At 42.4% G+C, this 22,470-nt stretch overlaps 1 protein-coding gene across 1 annotated transcript in view; it reads left to right on the top strand.

Moving 5' to 3' along the window:
- LOC124409144 (basement membrane-specific heparan sulfate proteoglycan core protein) overlaps nt 1-22,470 on the top strand; it is a 79,019-nt gene that overhangs the window by 47,573 nt on the left and 8,976 nt on the right. The window contains exons 25-55 of the mRNA XM_046886562.1: nt 424-558; nt 2,037-2,150; nt 4,219-4,326; nt 4,666-4,821; nt 8,511-8,618; nt 8,843-9,112; nt 9,956-10,009; nt 10,252-10,266; nt 11,902-12,129; nt 12,336-12,470; nt 12,589-12,837; nt 12,936-13,830; nt 14,116-14,237; nt 14,332-14,512; nt 14,728-14,938; nt 15,279-15,419; nt 15,512-15,811; nt 15,941-16,143; nt 16,228-16,453; nt 16,596-16,981; nt 17,192-17,474; nt 17,585-18,020; nt 18,427-18,566; nt 18,673-18,857; nt 19,210-19,478; nt 19,573-20,121; nt 20,228-20,639; nt 21,143-21,317; nt 21,458-21,719; nt 21,838-22,101; nt 22,183-22,446. Coding sequence (XP_046742518.1) covers nt 424-558; nt 2,037-2,150; nt 4,219-4,326; nt 4,666-4,821; nt 8,511-8,618; nt 8,843-9,112; nt 9,956-10,009; nt 10,252-10,266; nt 11,902-12,129; nt 12,336-12,470; nt 12,589-12,837; nt 12,936-13,830; nt 14,116-14,237; nt 14,332-14,512; nt 14,728-14,938; nt 15,279-15,419; nt 15,512-15,811; nt 15,941-16,143; nt 16,228-16,453; nt 16,596-16,981; nt 17,192-17,474; nt 17,585-18,020; nt 18,427-18,566; nt 18,673-18,857; nt 19,210-19,478; nt 19,573-20,121; nt 20,228-20,639; nt 21,143-21,317; nt 21,458-21,719; nt 21,838-22,101; nt 22,183-22,446 — 7,476 coding nt within the window. The remainder of the gene's footprint in view (nt 1-423; nt 559-2,036; nt 2,151-4,218; nt 4,327-4,665; nt 4,822-8,510; nt 8,619-8,842; nt 9,113-9,955; nt 10,010-10,251; nt 10,267-11,901; nt 12,130-12,335; nt 12,471-12,588; nt 12,838-12,935; nt 13,831-14,115; nt 14,238-14,331; nt 14,513-14,727; nt 14,939-15,278; nt 15,420-15,511; nt 15,812-15,940; nt 16,144-16,227; nt 16,454-16,595; nt 16,982-17,191; nt 17,475-17,584; nt 18,021-18,426; nt 18,567-18,672; nt 18,858-19,209; nt 19,479-19,572; nt 20,122-20,227; nt 20,640-21,142; nt 21,318-21,457; nt 21,720-21,837; nt 22,102-22,182; nt 22,447-22,470) is intronic.

Genomic DNA, 22,470 nt, shown 5'->3' with positions numbered 1-22,470 from the left:
GGACGTCAAAATTCTAGATTGAACTGTCGGTTAAATTTTCGTATTTCTTATTCTCTGAATGAATATTTGATCTTAGTAACCAGAAACGTTCTAATTTTGATATTCTTATACAAAAATATCGAAGGAAAAAAATTTCTGTACAGTCTGTTATAAAATTTGGAAAACCGTTGGAACTCTCCGCGAGCAATCTCGGATAATAAACTGAGATATAATCATCCAGTTTGCAAATAAATCGTCGCATGTTTTCCAAACATCTGTTCGAAAGTATGAAGAAACATTTTTCCACCGGAATGGAGTCGCGTACGTGTCACTCTAATTTATGCCAGACTTCCACCTGTTGCCCCGACTCTCCCGTCTCTCCCGTCTCTCCCGTGATTTTCACCCGGTGCCAAGGGCGCCTAGTAAATCCGAGCTTTGTGTCAGCTTTGTCTGTGTTTGTGCGCAAAGGAAAATGCTCACTGGACCAATGGAAGTGCGGAAGCTCGGAATGCATCCCGGAGAACGAAAGGTGCGACGACGTTCCCAACTGCGTCGATGCCTCCGATGAGCTGGACTGCGGTAACTAGTGCTAATCGTGCTTGCTTCGTCTTTCCCTGCCCTGCCGTGTTCGTGTCGCCATGTGACTGTTTTGATTTCCGTAGCACCGCAACTACGAACCCAAGTGCGACTCTGAGTCCAACAGTGTCTGCCATCTTAAAAAAAAAAAACCTAGATACTAGACCAAAAATCATTTAATCAACTGTACGTGATTTTTGATCCAGTATATTTGACGATGCATCGTGCTTTTGTAGTTCGTTACATGATTTTCTACACGGTTTTCTTGGGTTCGCAAGACGAATCTTGTAATTGTACGTTGATTTCGGTTATAACATCATATTGTTCATTCCATGGTCATTTTCAGTAGGGTTACCACTCTACACGCATTTTATACCTTGTTTCGATCAGTTTGTTCTCTTGCATTCTATCTGTCTATTTTTCAGACTCTGCTAGTGATGATGTTACGTGTCTCTATATGTACGCCAATTGCCCTTTTCTCTTACAACGGTTTGGAGCTTTGCCGGGTGTTTTTGTCCCCTTCAACGCGTTTACTGCCAGGGTCTTTTTAAAATCCACAATCTTCCGATAGCCCTGTCCCTTGTGTTATACATATACGATTATGGATTTCCGAACTCCACTTTATACTTAATACCTTCTTCGCTAACTTCTTTCAATCGCGTGTAATCCAGTTACACATGTTAACGATCCGCTGATCCAATTACCCAATAATCTTGTAGACTAGAGTTTTGCCTCATTCGCTGTTTACCATTCAGAACGGTGCAAGGTGTTCCTCGAAGCGACACGGTTTCGGTTACACCTGCTGATCCCCGAGACATATTTCAAAGTTTAGAAATTCAACTCTTTTATTTCTCGGAGATTTCCTCTCTTAGCGAATGTAACAAAAGTTTTTTACTGATTACATTTTACGTGTTACCGACAGATCCATCCTACTATATTTCACTCTAATTCTTATCTTCACAAGGATGAAATCGCTCAAGCAATATGGAAAATTACGGGGGTTATCATCGTGGTTGTGTGGTCTTCGATCAAAGCTCGAAGAATTGATGGAAAACACAAAAAATATGGGGTTTGGCTGCACAGCAGCCAGCCGCAGTCTTTCCATTGATGTTCCGAACTGCTCTCAAAAACCGCTCAAGCAAAATTGCAACCTCATAAATAGTTCAAAAATTTCAAACGATTTCATTGTTCAGGAGAGAGAAATATACAGTAAAATACGACTTCTATCGATACTCAAAAATCCCCTCAACAATTGCACCTGAAACAGGTTTCCCAACAGCTAACAATGACCAACATTGAAAGTTTCAACACCGTTACGAAATCCGCAAATACTTGTCAAAACACTCACGCGATTCTGTGTAACATAGCACGACTGCGATCAAACCCGTAATCCGAGATGGAAGGGCAGGGATTGGAATAACGGAGCAATATTTGCCGGTCGAAGATTAGGCGGCTAAAACTAAATTGCTTGTCAATTGTAGTATTCGACTGCCCGGCGGAAAAGTTCAGATGCGACATCGGCGTATGTCTGGATGGGGATAAGTTTTGCGACGGTGTACCCGACTGTCCCGACGGATCCGACGAGAGGAACTGCCGTATGATCATTGTTGAAATTGAATTTTAGCTTCTTTTGCCTGCAGTTGTTTGGCTCGCATTTTTATCTCGCACAATCAGTGTCTTCTGGCTCTTGCAATGTACATACATGTAATACCTTTAAGGTGCTTATAAAGACGCGTTGTACACCTCGAAAACGCGGGGATGCAAAACTCCTATACCGCTCAAGCGATCAGAGTCAAACTTGTGCAGTTGATGCCTTATTTTGGCAAAAGGTGGAGCATATTTTTATTTTTTCAAAATTCAGAAAAAAAATGTACAGATTGGTTAGCACACACAGAAATTGGCCAAATTTTCACAGTTGTACTGAATGGATCGAAATCTACCGTATGATGCCACTCGGCGGTGACCAAACACACATTTTGAGCCCAGTCCCATGAGATTTGATGGTGAAATGACGAAATGGCAGCTGATCTGGTTTTCGATTACGAAGAACACCAAAATCTCATTTTGGCGACATTTGTTACCGACCTTTCACGCATGCCGGTAATTCTTTACCGACATTACACGCATACATTACCGGCATGCGCGTAATGTCGGTAACAAATGTCGCCAAAATGAGATTTCGGTGTACTTCGTAAGCGAAAACCAGATCAGCTGCCATTTCGTCATTTCACCATCAAATCTCATGAAACTGGGCTCAAAATGTGTGTTTCGTCACCGCCGAGTGGCATTGTGCCGGATAGGTCGATCCATTCAGTCCAACTGTGAAAATTTGGCCCATTTCTGTGGGTGGTAACCAATCTGTAAATTTTTATTCCAAATTTTGAAAAATTAAAAATACGCTGCACTTTTTGCCAAAATAAGGCATTAACTGCCCAAGTTTTACTCTGATCACTTGAGCGGTATAGGAGTTTTGCATCCCCGCGTTTTCGAGATGTACAACGCGTCTTTATAAGCACCTTAAGAGCTGCCTCCCTTTACTCGCTGTAACTATTCTACCGCCGGTATGTTTTGTGGTTTACTACACAATTACATCCTTCGCTCTCTTCGCTGACTCTCTAACGTTCTCTCGTCCGTACTATTCGGCCGAACTTTTGCATCGTTTACTAAACCGCGTCTATCAATACCGTCTAACCCCAATTCCGTAGCTGCGTCGATACTCTAGAAGCGTATCCTAGATCATGTAGGTACTGACTGTTTCGGAATGCTTTCTGTCTAACGTGAACTTTGAAGTTACCACGATCATTAACTTGAATGAATTTTACTTGACTGAAGAGTGAGTTCTTATTAATGATGTAACCTAAAAACGAATGAGTATGAAAATGGTTGATAACATTGAACAAAACTGAAACTGAATAAAGATGAAGAACAGAGACGCTTTTTTTCCTACAATCGTTTTCTGAGGTGGAAATATTAGCGCTCGAAATCATCTTCATTCGGTAAAATTGCACTGAGAACTTTGGCCTTAACCGTTTTCGTCTATTTTACTCTTACAGCACAGGTTGCCTGTTTACGTAAATTTACATGTATACTAATATATTTTTGAACTATTTTTTTCTACGTCTTTTATACGTATAAGTGTCTATATATATATATAAATATTATCTCTTGTTATTCACTTATTTTCACTTACAGCTAATCGTGTATATATATATATAATTGTAGGTATATATATACCTATGCACCTATACATCAGTCGTCTGATGTGACGTTACATATTATTATTATTATTGTTATATATATATTTCTGTACATATACCCCTTTTCTCATAAAAACGTCTGTTTATATCGTGTGAATATCTACGTCCATTACCGCAAATGGAATTGCATGAAATATCTAACGACACGTACGCGTAAAATCGCACATCGCATGAGGCACGTTTGTCCAGGCAAAAGAAGAAAGAAAAGTATTAAAAAAAAAACACGAGTAACGATTGCTGGTCCAAATTCATGCAGAGATAGATTAGCCGTGCATATTGCGACGTGAGGAGTTTAATCGTACGTGTCACCTGAGTTCATATCCTCATTGATCTTTCTTGCCAAAATCTCATGCCAAGTAGGGCTACGGTGTGATTTGGAGACTTCATCAGATTCTCTGAATTCTAGCCTGCCCTGCCGGCAAGTGGCCGTGTGCAAACGGAAACTGCATTTATCAGAAATTCCGATGCGACGGGCACACGGACTGTCACGACGGAAGTGACGAGATTAACTGCCGTAAGATTTTCCAAACCGTTTTTCACATCACTCGTAAAAAAATTAAGCTCACTTAGACGAGCTTTCACCTCAGGGTGGCTTCGTCAAATTTTACTCCAAAGCGAGCGATCCAATATCCCCGTATTATTCGCGACATATTTAACTGCCTCACAATCGGTTCAGCTAAACGTAAGTCATGGTTACGAGCCACCCTGGGCGCGATGTATATATATGTATATATATAATGTATTATATGTATTTATGTATGTATGTAGAATGGATGATTTACAGCTGTGTAGAGAAACAGCGAAACTAAACAAGCGCGACGGATAATCTAATCGGTTTTTCGACTTTACGCAGAGCCCGTTCCGCCACCAACGGAAAGACCGAGTCCGGTGTCTTGTCGACGAGATGAATTCCAGTGCAATAGTGGAGAGTGCATTCCGAGTACCGCCGTATGTAACAGGGCTACTGACTGCAGGGATGCCAGCGACGAAGAGAACTGTTCGACACAGCGTGAGTTTTATAATTTTGGCATGACGTTTTCGCAATTTTTTAACACACTCGGTCATGTAAGTTCACCTCCTAATCTGTCGCGTTCACGAAACACTTGTCCCATAGATTTGTACGAGGAATTTTGTCGAATAATGCCTTGGTAATGTGGATTTATAAAGGTGGTTAATTCAGCTGAAACAGACGCTGTTTTTTAAAGTCCTATTCCATCATGTGTTTGGCGATTTTAAAATCCAGACACGATCGATTTTCATTAGCAGTTCAAACAGCGTGGAGAGATTAATGTTCGAATCCTCATTCTAAGGGCATACGAAACAGTTCCTTGTTAGTCAGCACCGCACGTCTGCGTCGAAGTATTCATAGATGGGCAAGAGCAAGAGATCAATATAAAACAGACGAACACCTTATAGAAGCGTTACATTTAATTACCTATAGAATCTTAAAAGTATCCCAAACACTGTCAACAACCAGCCGGAGATAACCACTTTTCTTTTTTTTTTTTTTTTATCTCGTTTTATCGCGTACATCTTCGGTGGTGGAAATATATTTATGACCAACTTTCAACAAGTGTCCGATAATTATTACAAAACTTCTATATTAACTGTGATCATCTCTGACTTTATTCCGATTTACACCCCCAAGTTTCATGTAATTCCGAACCCTTTCACGGTTTTTATAGACATTTCGGCAAAGATTTTTTCTCGATTTTTTCAGAATTCCAATCAGCAAAGAAAAAAAATTAATGAAAAAATGAAAAACTTCTTTGTAAAATTCGTCAAAGAAATTGGATAAAGTTACTATTTTTCCGCTCCAAAATTTGCTACACAATTTCTAAATTATTCTTAGAATTTTACGTGGAAATAATCGTAACACAATAAGAAATAATCAGAGTCTTTCATGGAATCTATGTAGTAATTTACTAATAACGAAAACATAGTCATATAAGGAATATTTCGACCAAAGAATCGCGATGCATTGAAAGAGCAATTGTCGGTAAACCGGAAATGTGGAGGAACGATGGGAAACGAAAACGAAGAACGGATAACACTGTGGTTCAGATTGGGTTACTTCTAGGTGTAGAAGCTTTGGATAAGACCTCTTCTGCTGAGAGGCCGCCAGAGAGAACGACATTCGCGACCGTTCCCGTATCTTCGAGGAGTTGTGCCGCGGGTGACTTTGTTTGCGATGACGGTGCTTGCATCCCCGCGGCTCACCACTGCGACCATTTCTACGACTGTCGTGATTTTACCGACGAACAATACTGCTTCGGTCAGGCAGGCTCGTTTCATAGTCAGACTCTGATCATTTATTCACTCTTTCAATTACCCATCACCACCCAGAGGCCTGATTCGGAAACTTTTGTCACTCGTGTTACGCTGGAACTTTTACTCCAGTGAAACGTTTTTAGGTTAGACAGTAACTTCAGGATCCACGCCATTTTTTTTTTTATTTTTTACCGAAGTAACATAACCTCGAAATTGATTTTCAGCTGTTCCAAACACGTGAACTTGATTATTATTATTTTTAGACTTTCCACATTGTTTTAGAAACGTAAACGGCATTTCTTAATCGTAGGTGATTCCAGTCAAATATCCCATAGTTTCTATCTGGAACTTTCCAGACTGTGGATTTTTTATTATATCAGATTTTAGCAATCCTTTCATATTATGTGGACGATTTTTCACCAGTTCACAGAATAGGTAACTGATAATTCGGTCCATTGAAAGTTTCATTACGTATATACTCGTTTTGCTTTTTAATCAGCAAGGTTATGTTACACGAAAAATGGACGCAAATATATTACCCAATCCAAAAATATTATGCTCTATTATTAATACCGTTTCGCTGTAACACAAGTAGGTAATAAAATTTCAGAATAAGGTCTCAGGCACTTACTCACACCTACACTTACAAGTAAAACTCGGCATTCGGGTTTAACTCAAACTGACCCAAACGCATTCCTGAATCAAGATTTCATTGAAATGAAAACCAATTTTAGCATTTTACATCGGAGGAAATTATTTTTGCTCCGTCAATAAATTGAGTTGCACATATATTTGGCTCAAATTTGAGATAAAAAATTTGATCAATTAAAAAAATATCAATAACCTGATTCTGGACCTCAAGTTACGAGGTATCAGACTAAACTAAAACGATCGGATATCGAAAAATTCGCTTATTACACGCAGATTTATATGTATACGGAGAAGTTGACCCAGTAAAAAAAAAAGAATATAGATGAAGAATGAATGGAGTTGAGCATCGGTGGGTGAGTTTGAGCCGAGCTGGAATGCCAAATTTACGAACAGAGCTCGTTACCTGTCACAATATCAGTCGGTGTTAGCTGTCGAATATATATAGATATACAAGTTTTATGTTTAGGTTTGTAAGGTATCATACGCTTGACTTTCCGTAGCCAGTTGATCGACTTTTACATGCAATGCAATTTTTCATCATTAGACGATTATAAACGTACTTCAGCCAAGGAACCAACGATAAACGGCGTACCTCGTATACATTGTATTCCAGGCTAACTAAACCAATGCAACGTACCAATTTATCACTGATTGATCGATAAACGTCAAATAATTGGTCGGTTAATTGGCTGGTCATTCGACGGTTTGATCGATAGTGCATCTCTGCCTGCAGTATCGCCGTTACATTCGTAGTCAATATGTAACATGCGTTAATACACTGTTCTATGAATATCGTAGCTAGACTATTTTCCCTGCATATCATTTGATGAACGAATAGCGAGATCCGCTCGTCACTGCCAAAATTACTGAAACTCTGAACTACAATTTTATGACACATTGGTATTTAACGGCGAACGAGCGAACCTCGCTACTGTGTGAAAAATCTCAACCACTCCACCTTGACTCTTTACCAAACCTTGCATCTTAATCTCGATCTAGTTTTCTCCCCAATGATTTTTTGATTGTATATACGTTTCACAAATTCCTCCAATCGTTCACGATAAATTGATCCCTGAGCATTTGTTTCCACCGCGGTTTAAACATCATCCGATTCAATACATGAATGGCAATCATTGTTACAGTAAGAGTAATCGATGGTATCGCGATAGGATCTAGTTAACGTGAACGAGAATTATCTAGATGTTTGTAGAGTATTGTGTGAATATCATTTTTTGGAAGTTCGTACCTTACGGGCGTGTCTTATGAACGATGCAGAAGAAAAGAAAAAGATAAAAAATTAAACTGGACCATTTCTCTTTCTCGCAAATTCCACCCAATCTTTCTTCCCTTTATTGTCAATTTACCCGCCCTCATACGCCCCGCCTACACCTCACACTACGTTATTCTTTGCGAACGTAGCTTCATAATTATTATACATTTTCTCACAATTTGTACAAATCATTCAACAGCTGTAGAATGTTTCCTTTTCCACCAGAGAGACTAGCGTGCGTCCAAAGAATAAGGTCACGGGCGATGACGTAACAACATGTTTATCATCGTACCGTAAATGTTAGATCGTTAAACATATATTTTATAACTAGTAGGTATATGTCTGTATATCGCAACAAGAATTTCTATATATATATATATGGATCGTAATTAGATTTTGGATCTCTGTGTTCTGTCAACGTAATCGTTGTGACGGTTGATCCGTCACGTCACATTCCCGATCGTTTCAGCCGATCAGCTAAATCCTCGATTTTCAATAATCCCCAGGTTGCAGTCGGGGCGAATTCCAATGCAGAAACCGCGTCTGCGTCAGCGAAGGAGTTAGATGCAACGGATACGACGACTGCGGTGACTATTCCGACGAAGAAAACTGCGGTAAGCTTAAAATTAGACGAGAGTTATTAAAGTGCATAATAGAAATTGGTTGGAATAGGAAAGTGGTAGATGATTGATTGATGATTGGATTGGTGGATGGAACTAGTGGATGTGAGGTAGGCAGATGGTCGATTTTAAGATCCGACGATCTCGAAATACCAAAACGACAGGATATATATAATATTCTCCGGAACTTCCCCTTGTAAACGAAACGCCCTTCAAAGATCCCTCCGAGATCCTTTGCTCGAAAAGCGAATGGCGGTGCGAAAATGGTCCCTGCATCTCGATCAACCAGCGATGCAACGGCCGACGCGACTGTCCTCTGGACAACTCTGACGAGCTGGATTGCAACCTGACGGATTGCCAGCCTTGGCAATGGCGGTGCGAAAACGGACCCTGCATCCCCCTGGGCCAACGGTGCAACGGACAACGCGACTGTCCTCTGGATAATTCGGACGAGTTAGACTGCCCCAGACCCACTTATCCTCCCTTCCGTGAGTCCAGAAAAAAACGGGCCCCTTTTCAGTTTGCTTGAGTTATTCTTGCACGCGGATTCTTGCTACGAGGGTTCGAGCTGCTGCAGAGAATCACGCCTGTTACTGCCTCGCCATCTTTTTTTTTTTTTTTTTTACCCTCCTCACCCACGAACATCTGCACTAAAAAATTTTAACCAACGAACAGACTAAATATTCATCCGTTACCCGCGAGCGTTAATCAAACTTTTCCCCCGCATATAATCATTTACGTTACCTAACCTATAATCAATCAGCATCTGATAATTTTTGATTATTTAAATTATCTAAATTATATACGGATTGCATTTTTTTAATTATGCAATCAGAAATGCATATGTTTATCTTTTATTCTTTGCTTTTTTTTTCTTTATCGATTGCGTTTGAGAATTATGTCGCCTAATTCGAAAATATTATACCTTAACATTTTCGTCGAGGTGATTATTTTCAGAGACAAGTTTTACTCTCTTTCAAATTAAACTCGCTATCTTTATATCATTCTAGCTTGCGCAAATTGACTGACAGTAATAACGACGGTATTAATAATAAAAATAATATATTAATTATCGGCTTGAAGAAATATAATCCCGCTCTAAAATCAGCGAATAAAAAATATTTCCTAGTCAATCAAACTAAAGCTGGAAACATGCAAAATTGCCTTACCAATGAATCTAGAGATGAAACACTATCTTATTTCGGAGTGTATTTCGCAAAATTAATATGCGTGGCTAAAGTTTCTTTTTCTTTTCTTGTATCTCTTCTGTAATGTATAAGTCTCGCTCTAATGAATTCATTACAATATTAATAAGAAAAAAACTGTTACAGCACAAGAATCGCTGAAACTCGTAGTGCGTCCGGTGGACCAAGTGATCAAAGAAAGTGAGTATATACTTGTATTTAAATTGAAAATTTTTCTTTTTTACTTCTTTCGTCTCATTTAACGCGAGAGAAAGTTTTTGAGAAACTATGATACCGGCGTGTTGCTCCGACTTGTCGAAATTTGACTAGTCAAAATTAGCACATCGAGTGCAGCACTGAGATACTATTAGAACAATGTTGAAAATTTTTCAAGAATACTAATACACATGTATTATTCTTTGTTTCCTTATTGCTCTGGCCAGAACCGCCACCTGAAGGTAAGATTTGATCAAAGAGCAGCCTGACATCACGCTATATGGGCTCATTTAGATTTCACGATCACATTTTCATGGACAGATTTGTTTTACATTTGTATCCATATTCCACACTCGGTTAAATATTTATTGCAACAGAATTCAAAATTTACAGGTTCAAGCAATTTGTTTCTGTTTGTCTACATCTCGTGATTACCGTAATCAATGCACGAATTTCACGAGTTATTGGATAATTTTGTATTTTGGTGCAAACTCGACACACATAATTCACCCACGAATATCAATGAAATAATATTATTAAGAAGAACTCATCAATGTAACGACCAGTTGCAACTGACTAAACCGCATTAATTCGGGAATTTGATTTGCTAATTACTATTGTCATGAGCATCAGGCACATGTACGTATGTACAAAAAATGTCTGCTACTTTACGGGGACTCCTGCACGTCGTATAACAATTTTTATTATAAACGGCGCAGTGCTCATGATTATAGGTACCAGAATATCTTTCTGGGCGCTTAATGTACAATTGCATATATAGAACACAAACATCAATTCGTTGATCATACAGTTAAGACTCAGCCACACATAAACTCATGTAATATATACCATAATGGGCGGTAATTTAGTAAAAATTAATCCAAATGTTATACTAAAAGATTTCTCTTAACCCGTGGGATTATATTTAATGGAGATAAATCAAATGAGGGCACGTGATCAAATTGCATGATATTGATATAATTGTTAAACAAAATTCTAATACCTTCATAACAAAGAAACGTCTAATTTACGTCGGTTTTTATTCTTGAATCGTAAAACCAATTCGAACAACTTTCGCGTTAATTCGCATGACATCATAGACATGGTTTTGAAATTCTTATTAATCAATTTCTATGGAGCCTGCATTTAACGCGAAATGCGCGGTTCCATGTATCGACAGACTCCATCTTCCTTCGGCAGTCTAGTCGGCGTAAAAAATCACCAGAACTTGCCAATTTTTTTCCGCGTAAACCGATATTAATAACAGAAAAATAGTTGATACGTGAGTATTTCTGAGTAACGTATGTGCCGTTATTATGATAACAAATGTACAAAATACCATCAAACGTCACGATCAAGCTTTCGACGATACAGGCGGACACATACACCAAATCGCGCACGCGACAAATTTTTGCTAATGTCTTAAATTTACACTCGAAAAATTCAGGGGCTTACTTTAAGCAGCCGCCATTTTGCGATTTCTTTTTCGGCTTGTAGCTAAATCAGTTGTATTTGATGAAATAGGAATTCAGTGCCTTATTTTCTTTCGAATGAATTGTCAACCAAAATCACGAACACCGGTGACGACATTTTTTAAAACGTGGTTCGCTCTTTATTGTTTGTAAATTTTCGTGAAATAAATTCACATACATACAAAAATACGTACTCTTTGTACCAACAGAATGAAAAGAACATTTCAAACGAAGCAATCGTTTCCCGAAAAAGAAAATCGCAATATATTATCGGTATCGTTTTTGCCGATCTACCTACTTGTACGTGAGCTAATTGGGATTGCTTTACTTTTACGGGTACCAAAACGATCACGATCTGAATATATGACGGATCAAATCTAACTGATTTTATAAACCTGACGCTAGGTCAAGAAGTCGTCATTCAATGTCGAGACGAAGGTCCACGTCGAGCTCCGGTCCGCTGGGTCCGCCAGGGTGGCGCTTCGCTGCCGCTTGGAAGCACTGTTCAAAACGGTCGTTTGACGATGCCCAACATCCAGGTCAGCCACAGTGGTGACTACATCTGCGAAGCGCTCGGAGTATCCGTGGATACACCGGGTCGAACAGCCAGCGCTCATGTGACGGTTGAAAAGTGTGAGTATGAATACTTTTCATCGATCGATCGGCTTAGAAGATCACGCGAATCACAACCTCGAGCTCTGATTTGTATAAGAACTGTTGCGAAATCTGTGTGAAATGATTGTTGCTCGAGACCGAAGCTCGATCTGCGAATTTGTCAGGTTCTCCTTCATACGCTGTTGCGCCCAGCTCACTTATAAATTATTCCGGGGTATTTACAGATGAAAATATCACACGACCGAAGGAGGCTTGTAAATACGATGAAGCTACCTGCAGCAACGGCGAGTGCATACCGAAACAGTGGGTGTGTGACAAGAAGACGGATTGTACAGACGGTAGCGATGAAAGTCGATGCAGTGAGTCATTTTTTAAGGCATACATAACACAATCACTCGCAGCGTTGGCGGTGATGTCGTTCGAGACTCAACAAGCAGGAAAGACTGCGCTCGTTTCACCCTGTAATTTATTTTACAGATCCACTCGGTTGCGAGCCCAACCAGTTTAGGTGTGCGAGCAAGGAATGTGTAAGCAAATTATGGAGATGCGACGGCGAGAGAGACTGCACCGATGGCAGTGATGAAGAAAATTGCACGCCTTCACCACCGGGGTCGCCCTGCAAGTACAGCGAGTTCAAGTGCACACGTTTCGATCAGTGCATTCCGAAGACATTCCACTGCGACACGGAGTCAGACTGTATGGACGGAAGTGACGAGCTGGGCTGCTGTGAGTAATATCGTATATATATAATATTATATAATCACGTTTTACCATATCATTTGATCACATTCACTCATTAACGTGCGATGCTTGCCAATCCCCAGCCCCGGTAACCATCCAGACACCCCCGCCGCCGATAGTCGAGCTGAACATAGGCGAGACTTTTACGATAACTTGTATCGCCGTTGGTATTCCGGTGCCAGAAATCAACTGGCGATTGAACTGGGGACACATACCGGACAAGTGCAAGACCACCTCTGTAAACGGTGTCGGAACTCTGACGTGCCCTGATATTGCAACCGAAGACCAAGGCGCTTACTCGTGCGAAGCGATGAACGGTATCAGGGGATCAGATGGACCAGGATGGGTCTTCGCAGTTCCCGATACCATTCTTGTCGTTAAGCTTCCCACGGGCGTTTGTCCTGCTGGACAGTTCAACTCCCTCGCTCGATCCGCCGAAGAGTGCATCTCCTGTTTCTGCTTCGGTGTTGCTACCAGTTGTTCAAGCGCCGACCTCTTCACCTACCAGCTTCGAACGCCTTTGGACCAGTTCGACCTGTTCTCTGTGAACACTTACAGAAGCCTGAAGATCCAAGGTCGAATAACCGCTCGAGAGCCTGTCATTCGTCCAGTCGGGCAAAACGGTTTTTATGTCTATGACCCCAACCCTGAAAGCAATGCTTATGCCTCGTTACCCTACTTTGCACTGCCGGAAAGCTACCATGGCAATCAGCTGAAGTCATACGGTGGATACCTCAAGTACACCGTGCGGCGTGCTGGCCGAGGAGAGAAACTCAATGGCGCGCCCTCGGTCATACTCAGTGGTAACAATTACCTTCTCGTACACGAGGACAAGGGTGTACAACCAGACTATGAGACGGACCAAACGGTGCGATTCTTCTACGGAGAGTGGCAACTGGCAGCAAACGATCAGTTGAGATTGGCGTCAAGAGAGGAGATCATGATGGCGCTTGCAAACGTCGATAACATCTTAATTAAGTAAGTACTTCAATTCAGCAAAAACTAACGCATAGTGTCTGATAACTGTGAGATGATTCGTGAAAATGGTCATAAATGAGTTATACTCTGGACAATCATAGTCATAATTCTTTCAATCAGTCCGTTATGCTATGCTTTCAGATACAGACTAAATCTTACTAATCTTACTATAATGAACAACTTCAATATTACTAAAAAAAAAATAAGGTATCTGCCTGCTATAGTTAATATGACTATAACCCTCGAGTCATCCGTAAGTTTAAAGCTTCGCATTTCCATCTCCAGGCTCAGATATGATGATGGACGGTTAGATACCACCATCACAAACGTGATAATGGACACAGCTGACGTGGGTAACACAGACTTGGGTGCTGCATCGTTCGTTGAGGAATGTCGTTGTCCAGCTGGTAAGTTGAACTTGGGTCCAAAAATGTACATGCCGTTGATGACGATTTCATCCTTCCGCTCATCTCCATCGTTCTTCTGTACTTGTGTGTTCAGGCTACACGGGTCTCTCCTGTGAAAATTGTGCATCCGGCTTTGCGAGACGAGATAGTGGTCCATGGCTAGGGCAGTGCTACAAAGAAGAACCAGCGACCTGCCCGCCTGGCACCTACGGTGACCCATCAAGAGGCATTCCATGCCAGACTTGCCCCTGCCCGCTGACTTCGCCTTCGAATCAGTGAGTACAAGATGAAAATCTATAACGAAATCCATAGTATCACATTTTGTTGGAATCCTGCAAGTCACTTCAGCCATGCAAGCTTCAAACTCATTGGCGTTGCTGATTTGTACTCTGATTACAGTGTGAGTCAGTGTGAAAAAGCCGAAATAATACTAGTTTCTTTACGGTCCTTGCATGATTTTTATGACGGATTGATTTTTGGATAAAAACAGATTCGCTCGAACCTGTCACCTCGACTCGGACGGACGACCGACCTGTGATTGTGCCCAAGGATACCTTGGACGTAGATGCGAACAGTGCGCTCCCGGATATCAGGGCAATCCCTCCATCGCTGGTGACAAATGCGTTAAAGTCAGTGAATGTGACCCTAATGGCAGTATTAGCCCGTATGTGGACCCCGCAACCGGACAATGTGAATGCAAGGTATACAACTGACTAGTCATTACACCTTCTAACCACGTTTTACTTATCGCATTAATGATTTGACGAATTCATTACATTCGTCTAACCATGGCTCGATTCAAATTCATATTCATGGTCAGTGTTTATAATTTTGATGCAATATCGTTGATTTCACTTCTCTTGTTGTTCATACCACCTTTCCTGATGGACTTGGATTGATTTATGTATAATGTGAGTATACCAAAGTGCAGTGTCACAGTTGATTGATCGTAATACATGCAAATCGAAGTTGTTACTTATTTGTAGAAATTCATCTGCAAAACGTAAACATGTTAAACGTAATATTGTACACCTATTTCAGCCGTCTGCAACTGGTCGTACCTGCAACAAATGCAAGGCCAACACGTTCAACTTGGCCAAGAACAACGAATTTGGATGCACTAGCTGCTTCTGTATGGGCATCACCGAAAAATGTACTTCTTCCAACTTGTACAGAAGTGAGGTAAGTCACAGATAATGTTTTTTTGGTTTATTTCGAATGTCTGACGTTGATTTTTCTCCAACAATACCGCACAATTGAATCGTCCTTTTCAGATCCGCGTAGAGTTTACCAGCTCCATCCGTGATTTCTCTTTAGTAGAATCGTCGCGATATGGTAATCAGCCATCGCCAATTGTTGACGGAATCCGGCTGAATACGATAAGCCGAGAAATCGTTTACAACTCTTTTCCCAACAGTGACAACAACGAAGTTTACTATTGGCAATTGCCTAGCGACTTCTTAGGTGACCAGCTCGGCTCCTACGGCGGTAACCTCGTGTACACAGCGAGATACGTTCCGTCCCCAGGGGGTGGAAGATCCAGAAACAATGCTGCCGATGTCGAACTGATTAGTGTAAGCAACATGACTATTTACGTTGCCTTTCACGAGACTAAAACACACAAATTTTCACTGATTTGATAAGTTTGTTCGCTTTGTATGCAACATTTTTGTAATGACATCTCGACCACATGATTTTTTCAGTCAAACGATATCGAACTTCGATATTATTCTTCGGTACAAGTAGAGCCGAATGATTCGGTGACATTCACAGTGCCGATACACGAGGATCATTGGCAGCGAATCGATGGAACTACCGTTAATCGAGAGAATCTTCTTATGGCGTTAGCTGACGTACAGGCGATCCGCATTAAGGCAACGTACACCACACATACCGATGAAGCCGCGTAAGTATTAAGGAGTAGGATAACCTCGATCAGAAAAAAAAGTCTCAAACGCTTGGAAAAATCTCTGACGTGACAACCTTACAGACTCTCATCCGTATATCTGGATACCGCGGTGAGCATAAACAACGGCAGAGCACGTGCGGTTGAAGTTGAACAGTGTACCTGCCCCTTCGGATACAAAGGCTTGTCTTGCGAGGACTGTGACGTCGGATACACCAGAGCTGGTGAGGGATTGTATCTCGGTTTGTGTGAGCCCTGCGAATGCAACGGACACGCAACCCAGTGCCATCCAGAAACCGGAGTCTGCGAGGTTTGTTGGAATAATATAACGTAACCCCTATGATAACCAGACATGTCCATTCTGGCCAGATCTCGAACACTGCTGGAGTAACTTACGTTTCATTTGCTTTCGACGCGTCTGAAATATAGCGGTTTTCTTTCGTCCATTCCAGTATTGTCGTGACCATACAACCGGAGAAAAATGCGAATCCTGCGAATATGGTTATGAAGGCGATGCAACTCGCGGAACTCCTGAAGATTGTCGGCCAAGATACACACCACCCGGAAACGCAACAAATCCGTCGTGCGATTGTAACCCTGCAGGATCTCTTGGAACTAATTGTTACAACGAACAGTGTCGGTGTAAGCCTAACGTCGTGGGTCCAAAATGTGATCGCTGCCGTGCATCGACTTTCGGACTGTCCACCAATAACCCAGATGGTTGCAATGAATGTTTCTGTAGCGGAGTGACCCAGGAGTGTCACGAAAGCTCTCTTTATGTTACTCAGAGGCCAATGCCTATTCTTGATGCCAATCACGGATTCACTCTCACAGACTCGTAAGATTTTATTCTCAATCCGTTATGGTGCCAAGCTTCTTTTTTTTTGGTTTCCTTAGCAAATATAGAATTCTATAAACGAAGGTTTGAACTTCAATTATCAAACTCAACTCGAAATGCACGGAGTGAAATTGGCATAGGCTGCAACGTAATTACTGATCTATGTTTTTTATATTTCGAACAAAATGTATCTAGTTTATCTGTCGACAGCGGACGAAGCCATGTGATAACGGAAGGATTCGAAGTTCAAACTTCTAGAAATGAGATTGGTTACCGATATCTGGACTCTCGTAGCCAGCGACTTTACTGGTCATTGCCATCTTCCATAACGGGTAACCAGATAAAGAGCTATGGTGGAAATCTAATTTTGACACAGCGAATCGTAGCCCGTCCCGGTGCACCGATTAACAAAGATCAAGATGTTGTTCTTACCGGTAACGGCATAACTCTCTTCTGGGTCAATCCTGAAGAAATCGAATCAGACTACTCGCTGGTGTGTATCGTCATCGTATATTTTCAGCTGGCGTAGCAGCATTAATTAGACTAGAAAGGGTGAAATTTTTCAAGGTTTTCATAAATTTCTGCAATAAACTTCGTTCACAGACGTACAGCGTGCCGTTAGTTGAATCAGCATGGAAACGACTGACGACGGATGGTCCGCGCAGCGCTTCTCGTGTAGACCTCATGACCGTCCTTGCAAACTTGGAGGCTATCCTGGTTCGTGCAACGCACAGTCAGGAAATGATTGCAACTTACATCAGCGACGTCAGTCTCGACACAGCTGTGCAACACGTGGCATCAAGCAGACGCGCTACTCAAGTCGAAGCCTGTCGATGCCCGTCGGGATACACAGGAAGTTCCTGCGAAAGCTGCGCCCCTGGATATTACAGGAACGAGTTTGACAGATCTCGCAGTATTCTAGGAGCCTGCAACCTTTGCCCGTGCAATGGAAACGAAGAAAGCTGCGAAATCGACAGATACGGTAGTGTTAAATGTTACTGCCGGCCGGAATTCAGTGGACCATCCTGCGAATACGACGGTAAGTAGATTGCGTATTCATTGTATAACGATCGTGGATTCCACCTTGAATCGCAGATTCGTAAATCGGAAATGCAACACATTTCTACTATAAAATGTCCGTGAGATCATGGGCGTTCGATTATAGCATGCACTAGGTTATCGGTATGTGGAAGATACTAAATAATTTCACTGCCACTGTGGTTCTAGATCTTCCACGGCGAAGAACACTCGTATAACGACTTTGCAAGAATTCCACAATACGCAATTTTTAAAATCACTTTCACTTCACTTGAGTCACAACGTATATGAATGCATTTGCTTGATCATAAAATTGAACAGACATATTGACGAGTAACGATGTACATGAAAAATACTAAATCGAAGCGACGGACTGGGTGAACAAATTTGACTCAATCACGTTTTAGTCCCCGAACCCACGGAGCCCACGCCTTTGCCGACGAATCCCCCGCCGAGAATCATCGTCACGATCCGTCAGACCGGCCTTGAAATCGTCGAGGCTGGCACCACAGTCAGATATTACTGCTCCGGAAGGTCACAGGACAGCGTGAGTACCTGCTGCGTAATTTTTTGCCTAAATTGTCGTAGCTGTAATGAGTATTAAAATTATTCCGATGACGGAATCGCACTGAAGTTTTTCTTCAATCGAACAGGACGCAATCGACATCGAGTGGCGGAAGCAGGGAGGTGAATTGCCGCCTGGTCGAAGCTACGATGACACCCGTGGTGTTCTCGTTATCAGAGACGTCAAGATCTCCGACAGCGGTGTATACGTTTGCCAAGTCAGCGACGGAATCAATTTAGCCACCGAGACCGTCTCTCTGACTGTTGAAGGTGAGCTAGCTTGTGGAAAAACTCTTTAATCACAATGATGTATTTTTACTTGATATTTGACTGAAATAACACGTTATTGAGTGACATCGATTTTCTCTCGGATGCAGCATTTCGGAATAGTCTGCTACGGAGAAAAGGTATTTCTGTGACTTATGTTTCGTAAAAGTTATCCGCATCGTAGAAGCTGCAGTCACGTAGAATTATTACGTATCAAAAAATGTAGGATACGGACGGTTTCGTAACTCGTACTCGCAGAATTAACATTTTTCTTCTCGCGAAAAGAATTTAATGTCACGTAAAGAATTTGACTGCTGAGTCTCATTTAATGCAATGAAAAAAATTTTTTCTTCAGGAGTCGTAGGTTCGAAACCGACAATAACAATCGTGCCAAATTACTTAACGGTCGAAGAAGGAAATCCCGTCGAATTCCGTTGTGACTCATCGGGTGTCCCACAGCCGGAACTATCATGGATTCGTGTCCGAGGTGAAATGAATCCCAGCGCAACCTTTGAAAATGGTATTTGGAGACTACCCTCCGCCAGATTAAGCGACGAAGATGAGTACAAGTGTATCGCGCGAAACAGTGCCGGTACCACCGAACAACGAACGATTCTCTACATCACTGGTAAATAGAGATTACATTATCATCGAGAAATTGCAATCCTCGTGAAAGTTTGTACATTGAAGAGGTAAATATTTTCTTCTCTGCCTAACCACAGAACGCCCTAACCCGCCACAAGTGGACCGACCGATTATCGACCCTGTCGAATGGGTAGGTGGACCCACTGAACTTGTTGAACTGAGGTGCACCGCAACGCCTGACGCCACAGTCACTTGGACCAGAGCTGGAAACCTACCATTGCCAGATTCTGCTACCGCACGAGATGGAGTTCTGACGATCTACAATCCTAGTCCTTCCGATTCCGGCATATACGTGTGCACGGCGACCACCTTCCAAGGAGTAACGACTTCCAACAACGCGAGAATATCAATCCAAGCGTCTAACGGACCTCCGACCGTCACAATTGAGCCAGCGAGGCAGACCGTCTTCCAAGGAACAGTAGCTGAAGTCAAGTGTGTCGTGACAGGTAGCCCTGCGCCTTCTGTTACGTGGACGAAACGTGGAGAACCTCTTGGTGCTCACATTCAAGTTATCGGAAGTACGCTCAGGATCCTTAAACCGAGCGTTTCGGATCGAGGAATTTACGTCTGCCAAGCTACCAACAGTGGAGGAAGTTCGCAGGGAAGCGCTGTGGTTGAAGTAGAACGTGAGTGCACGATCACACGGAATCGTTTGAGGCAACTGGAATCATTACGTGAAGCAAAATGGATTACAAACCTCCGTGCGATTATTGTATTATCTCGCTTTTTCAGCTCGAGAGGCGCCAGTCGTAGCCCTGTACCCAGAGAAGAGGCAACGCGTTCTCGTCGGCGGGTCAGCAATGTTTGCATGCCGTGCTGAAAAGGGAATTCCGACACCAGACCTCATCTGGGCTCGAGAGGATGGCAGACCGTTCAGCTCGAACGTAGAGCAGCTTTCGTCTGGCGTGCTAAGATTCAGCAACGTTACTCTGGAAGACGGCGGGAGCTTCACTTGTTCGGCGTCAAACGCGGTCGGCTCGACCTCTATAATTGCCGTCCTTGAAATTAACTCGCAGCCTGTCATCACAATCACACCATCCAATCGAACTCCTCTGACAGTCGAAGTTGGCCAGAGAGTGCGGCTCACCTGCAGCGCTACCGGCCATCCGCAGCCCACGGTCGAATGGAACAAGGGCCCCGGATAGTAAGTCTACCGTGATTATTCTATGAATGCTCAGTATAGTACGACCTACGAAGAGAAGAGAATTCCCCAAATACTCTACGGTCCACAGCGAAATTATATTGTCATCGCGTTCAATGATTTCTACAAAGGAGCCAATTTAATAGTGTACTGTCATAGTTTAATTTGTGACAATCGGGTCTTCTTTCAAAAACGTCCCACCAAACCAAGGAACATTAGCTTTGGACTATGGTTTTCCCTAACGGGTTGATATTCTCATTCAAACGTGAAACCTCAGTCACGAAATAACTTAGGATTTTCGGCATAATAAGGAGCTCTATCGTGATGTATATTTTCTAAATCTGTGGCGTAATGCTTCTTGTTGAATAAGTACTCTCTCACAGAAGTCCTCACGGCGCAGTGACTTGCGTATGTTATTATTTTATTAGTAGTCGAGTCTCAGATCGGATTTCCCCTTTATTACGCAAACAAATGCTAAGAGTAACTTTTTCTGCCTACTTCTATAGTCCGGAGCTCCCCAGAACCCTCTCGTACGATGCTGTTCATGAAATAAGCTCAGTTTCCTTCGGAGATGAGGGCATCTACACGTGCACTGCGTCAAATGGCGAGGGTATAGCTGAAGAACGCATCGAACTCATTGTAAAAGACAATGGACCAGTCCCACCGCTACCCGGCCCGGTAAGTTTCGTTCACTATTTTAAAACGTGCGCCAGTTGGAAAACAAACTGCCGTCCAACCTCTAATGTACGACTATGAATTCTACGGAGTATGAAAAAGTTATTGCGCAAAATGATCGGATTATTTTGAAATAGTCCCGCCCCGTCGAGATTCCTGGCGAGAAAATGAAGATTCCCGTCGGTGGACGAGCTCAGATACGCTGTCAGATATTTAATGGCGACCGAAAGCTTTATCTCGACTGGCAGAGGAGTGATGGCAGAAGTTTACCAGAAGGAAGCAGCGTGCGTGACGGCACTCTGAGTATACCTCTTATGACGAGCGAAGCAGCTGGAGAATACGTATGCCAAGGAACGAGCAACACCGGAATTATCGAATTCAGAGCAAAGACGTATTTGGAAATCATTAGTAAGTTGTCGGACAACTCGTGTGCATGCAGGTGGTCACATTGTCGTCATCTTTTTAACCAAAAATTGACCCCAGTGTTGAAACAATGATGATATAAATTTTTACTCGTGTTGCTTAGCTCCACCAAGAATCGTGTTGGACCCGATCCGACAGACTGTCAGGCCAGGTGACAGCCCGTACGTAAATTGCACTGCTACTGGAGATCAGCCCATCACCGTCATGTGGCAAGCCATTGAGAAGAGTTTTTCGAACCGAGTCAGTCAGATTGATGGAGTCCTCCAATTCCGCGGTATCACCTTTGATGACGCTGGAAAATATGTTTGCACAGCAACAAATAATGCTGGAAGTGCCGAGGCAGTCGCCGAAGTTTCAGTCACTGCAGGTACAAATCATAATTCCACCCCTGGTGGGTCTGGATAAATTTGTTTTCCTCTTGCTTACATTTGCATATCTTTTGTTCCAGAGTTCGGGCCTCCCATCACGAGTAACCAGCGAGACATTTCTGCAGCGGTTGGCAGTAACGTACGCCTCGATTGTCCCCCATTCCAGAGTCGATCACGTGTGGAATGGAGGAGGGAAGGATCAGTTCTTCCGGCCAACTCGTACAGACGCGAAAATTATCTGGACCTGCCTCAAGTTAGGGTGGAAGACAGCGGAAGATACGTATGTCGGGTCACTGATGCTTACGGAGTCAGTAGCGAGAATTACATCAATCTACGAGTCGAATGTGAGTATTCATCACCAGATCCAG

This window comes from Diprion similis, chromosome 8, assembly GCF_021155765.1.
Source record: "Diprion similis isolate iyDipSimi1 chromosome 8, iyDipSimi1.1, whole genome shotgun sequence".
Classification (NCBI taxonomy): domain Eukaryota; kingdom Metazoa; phylum Arthropoda; class Insecta; order Hymenoptera; family Diprionidae; genus Diprion; species Diprion similis.
This window is presented reverse-complemented; position numbering and strand designations above follow the sequence as displayed.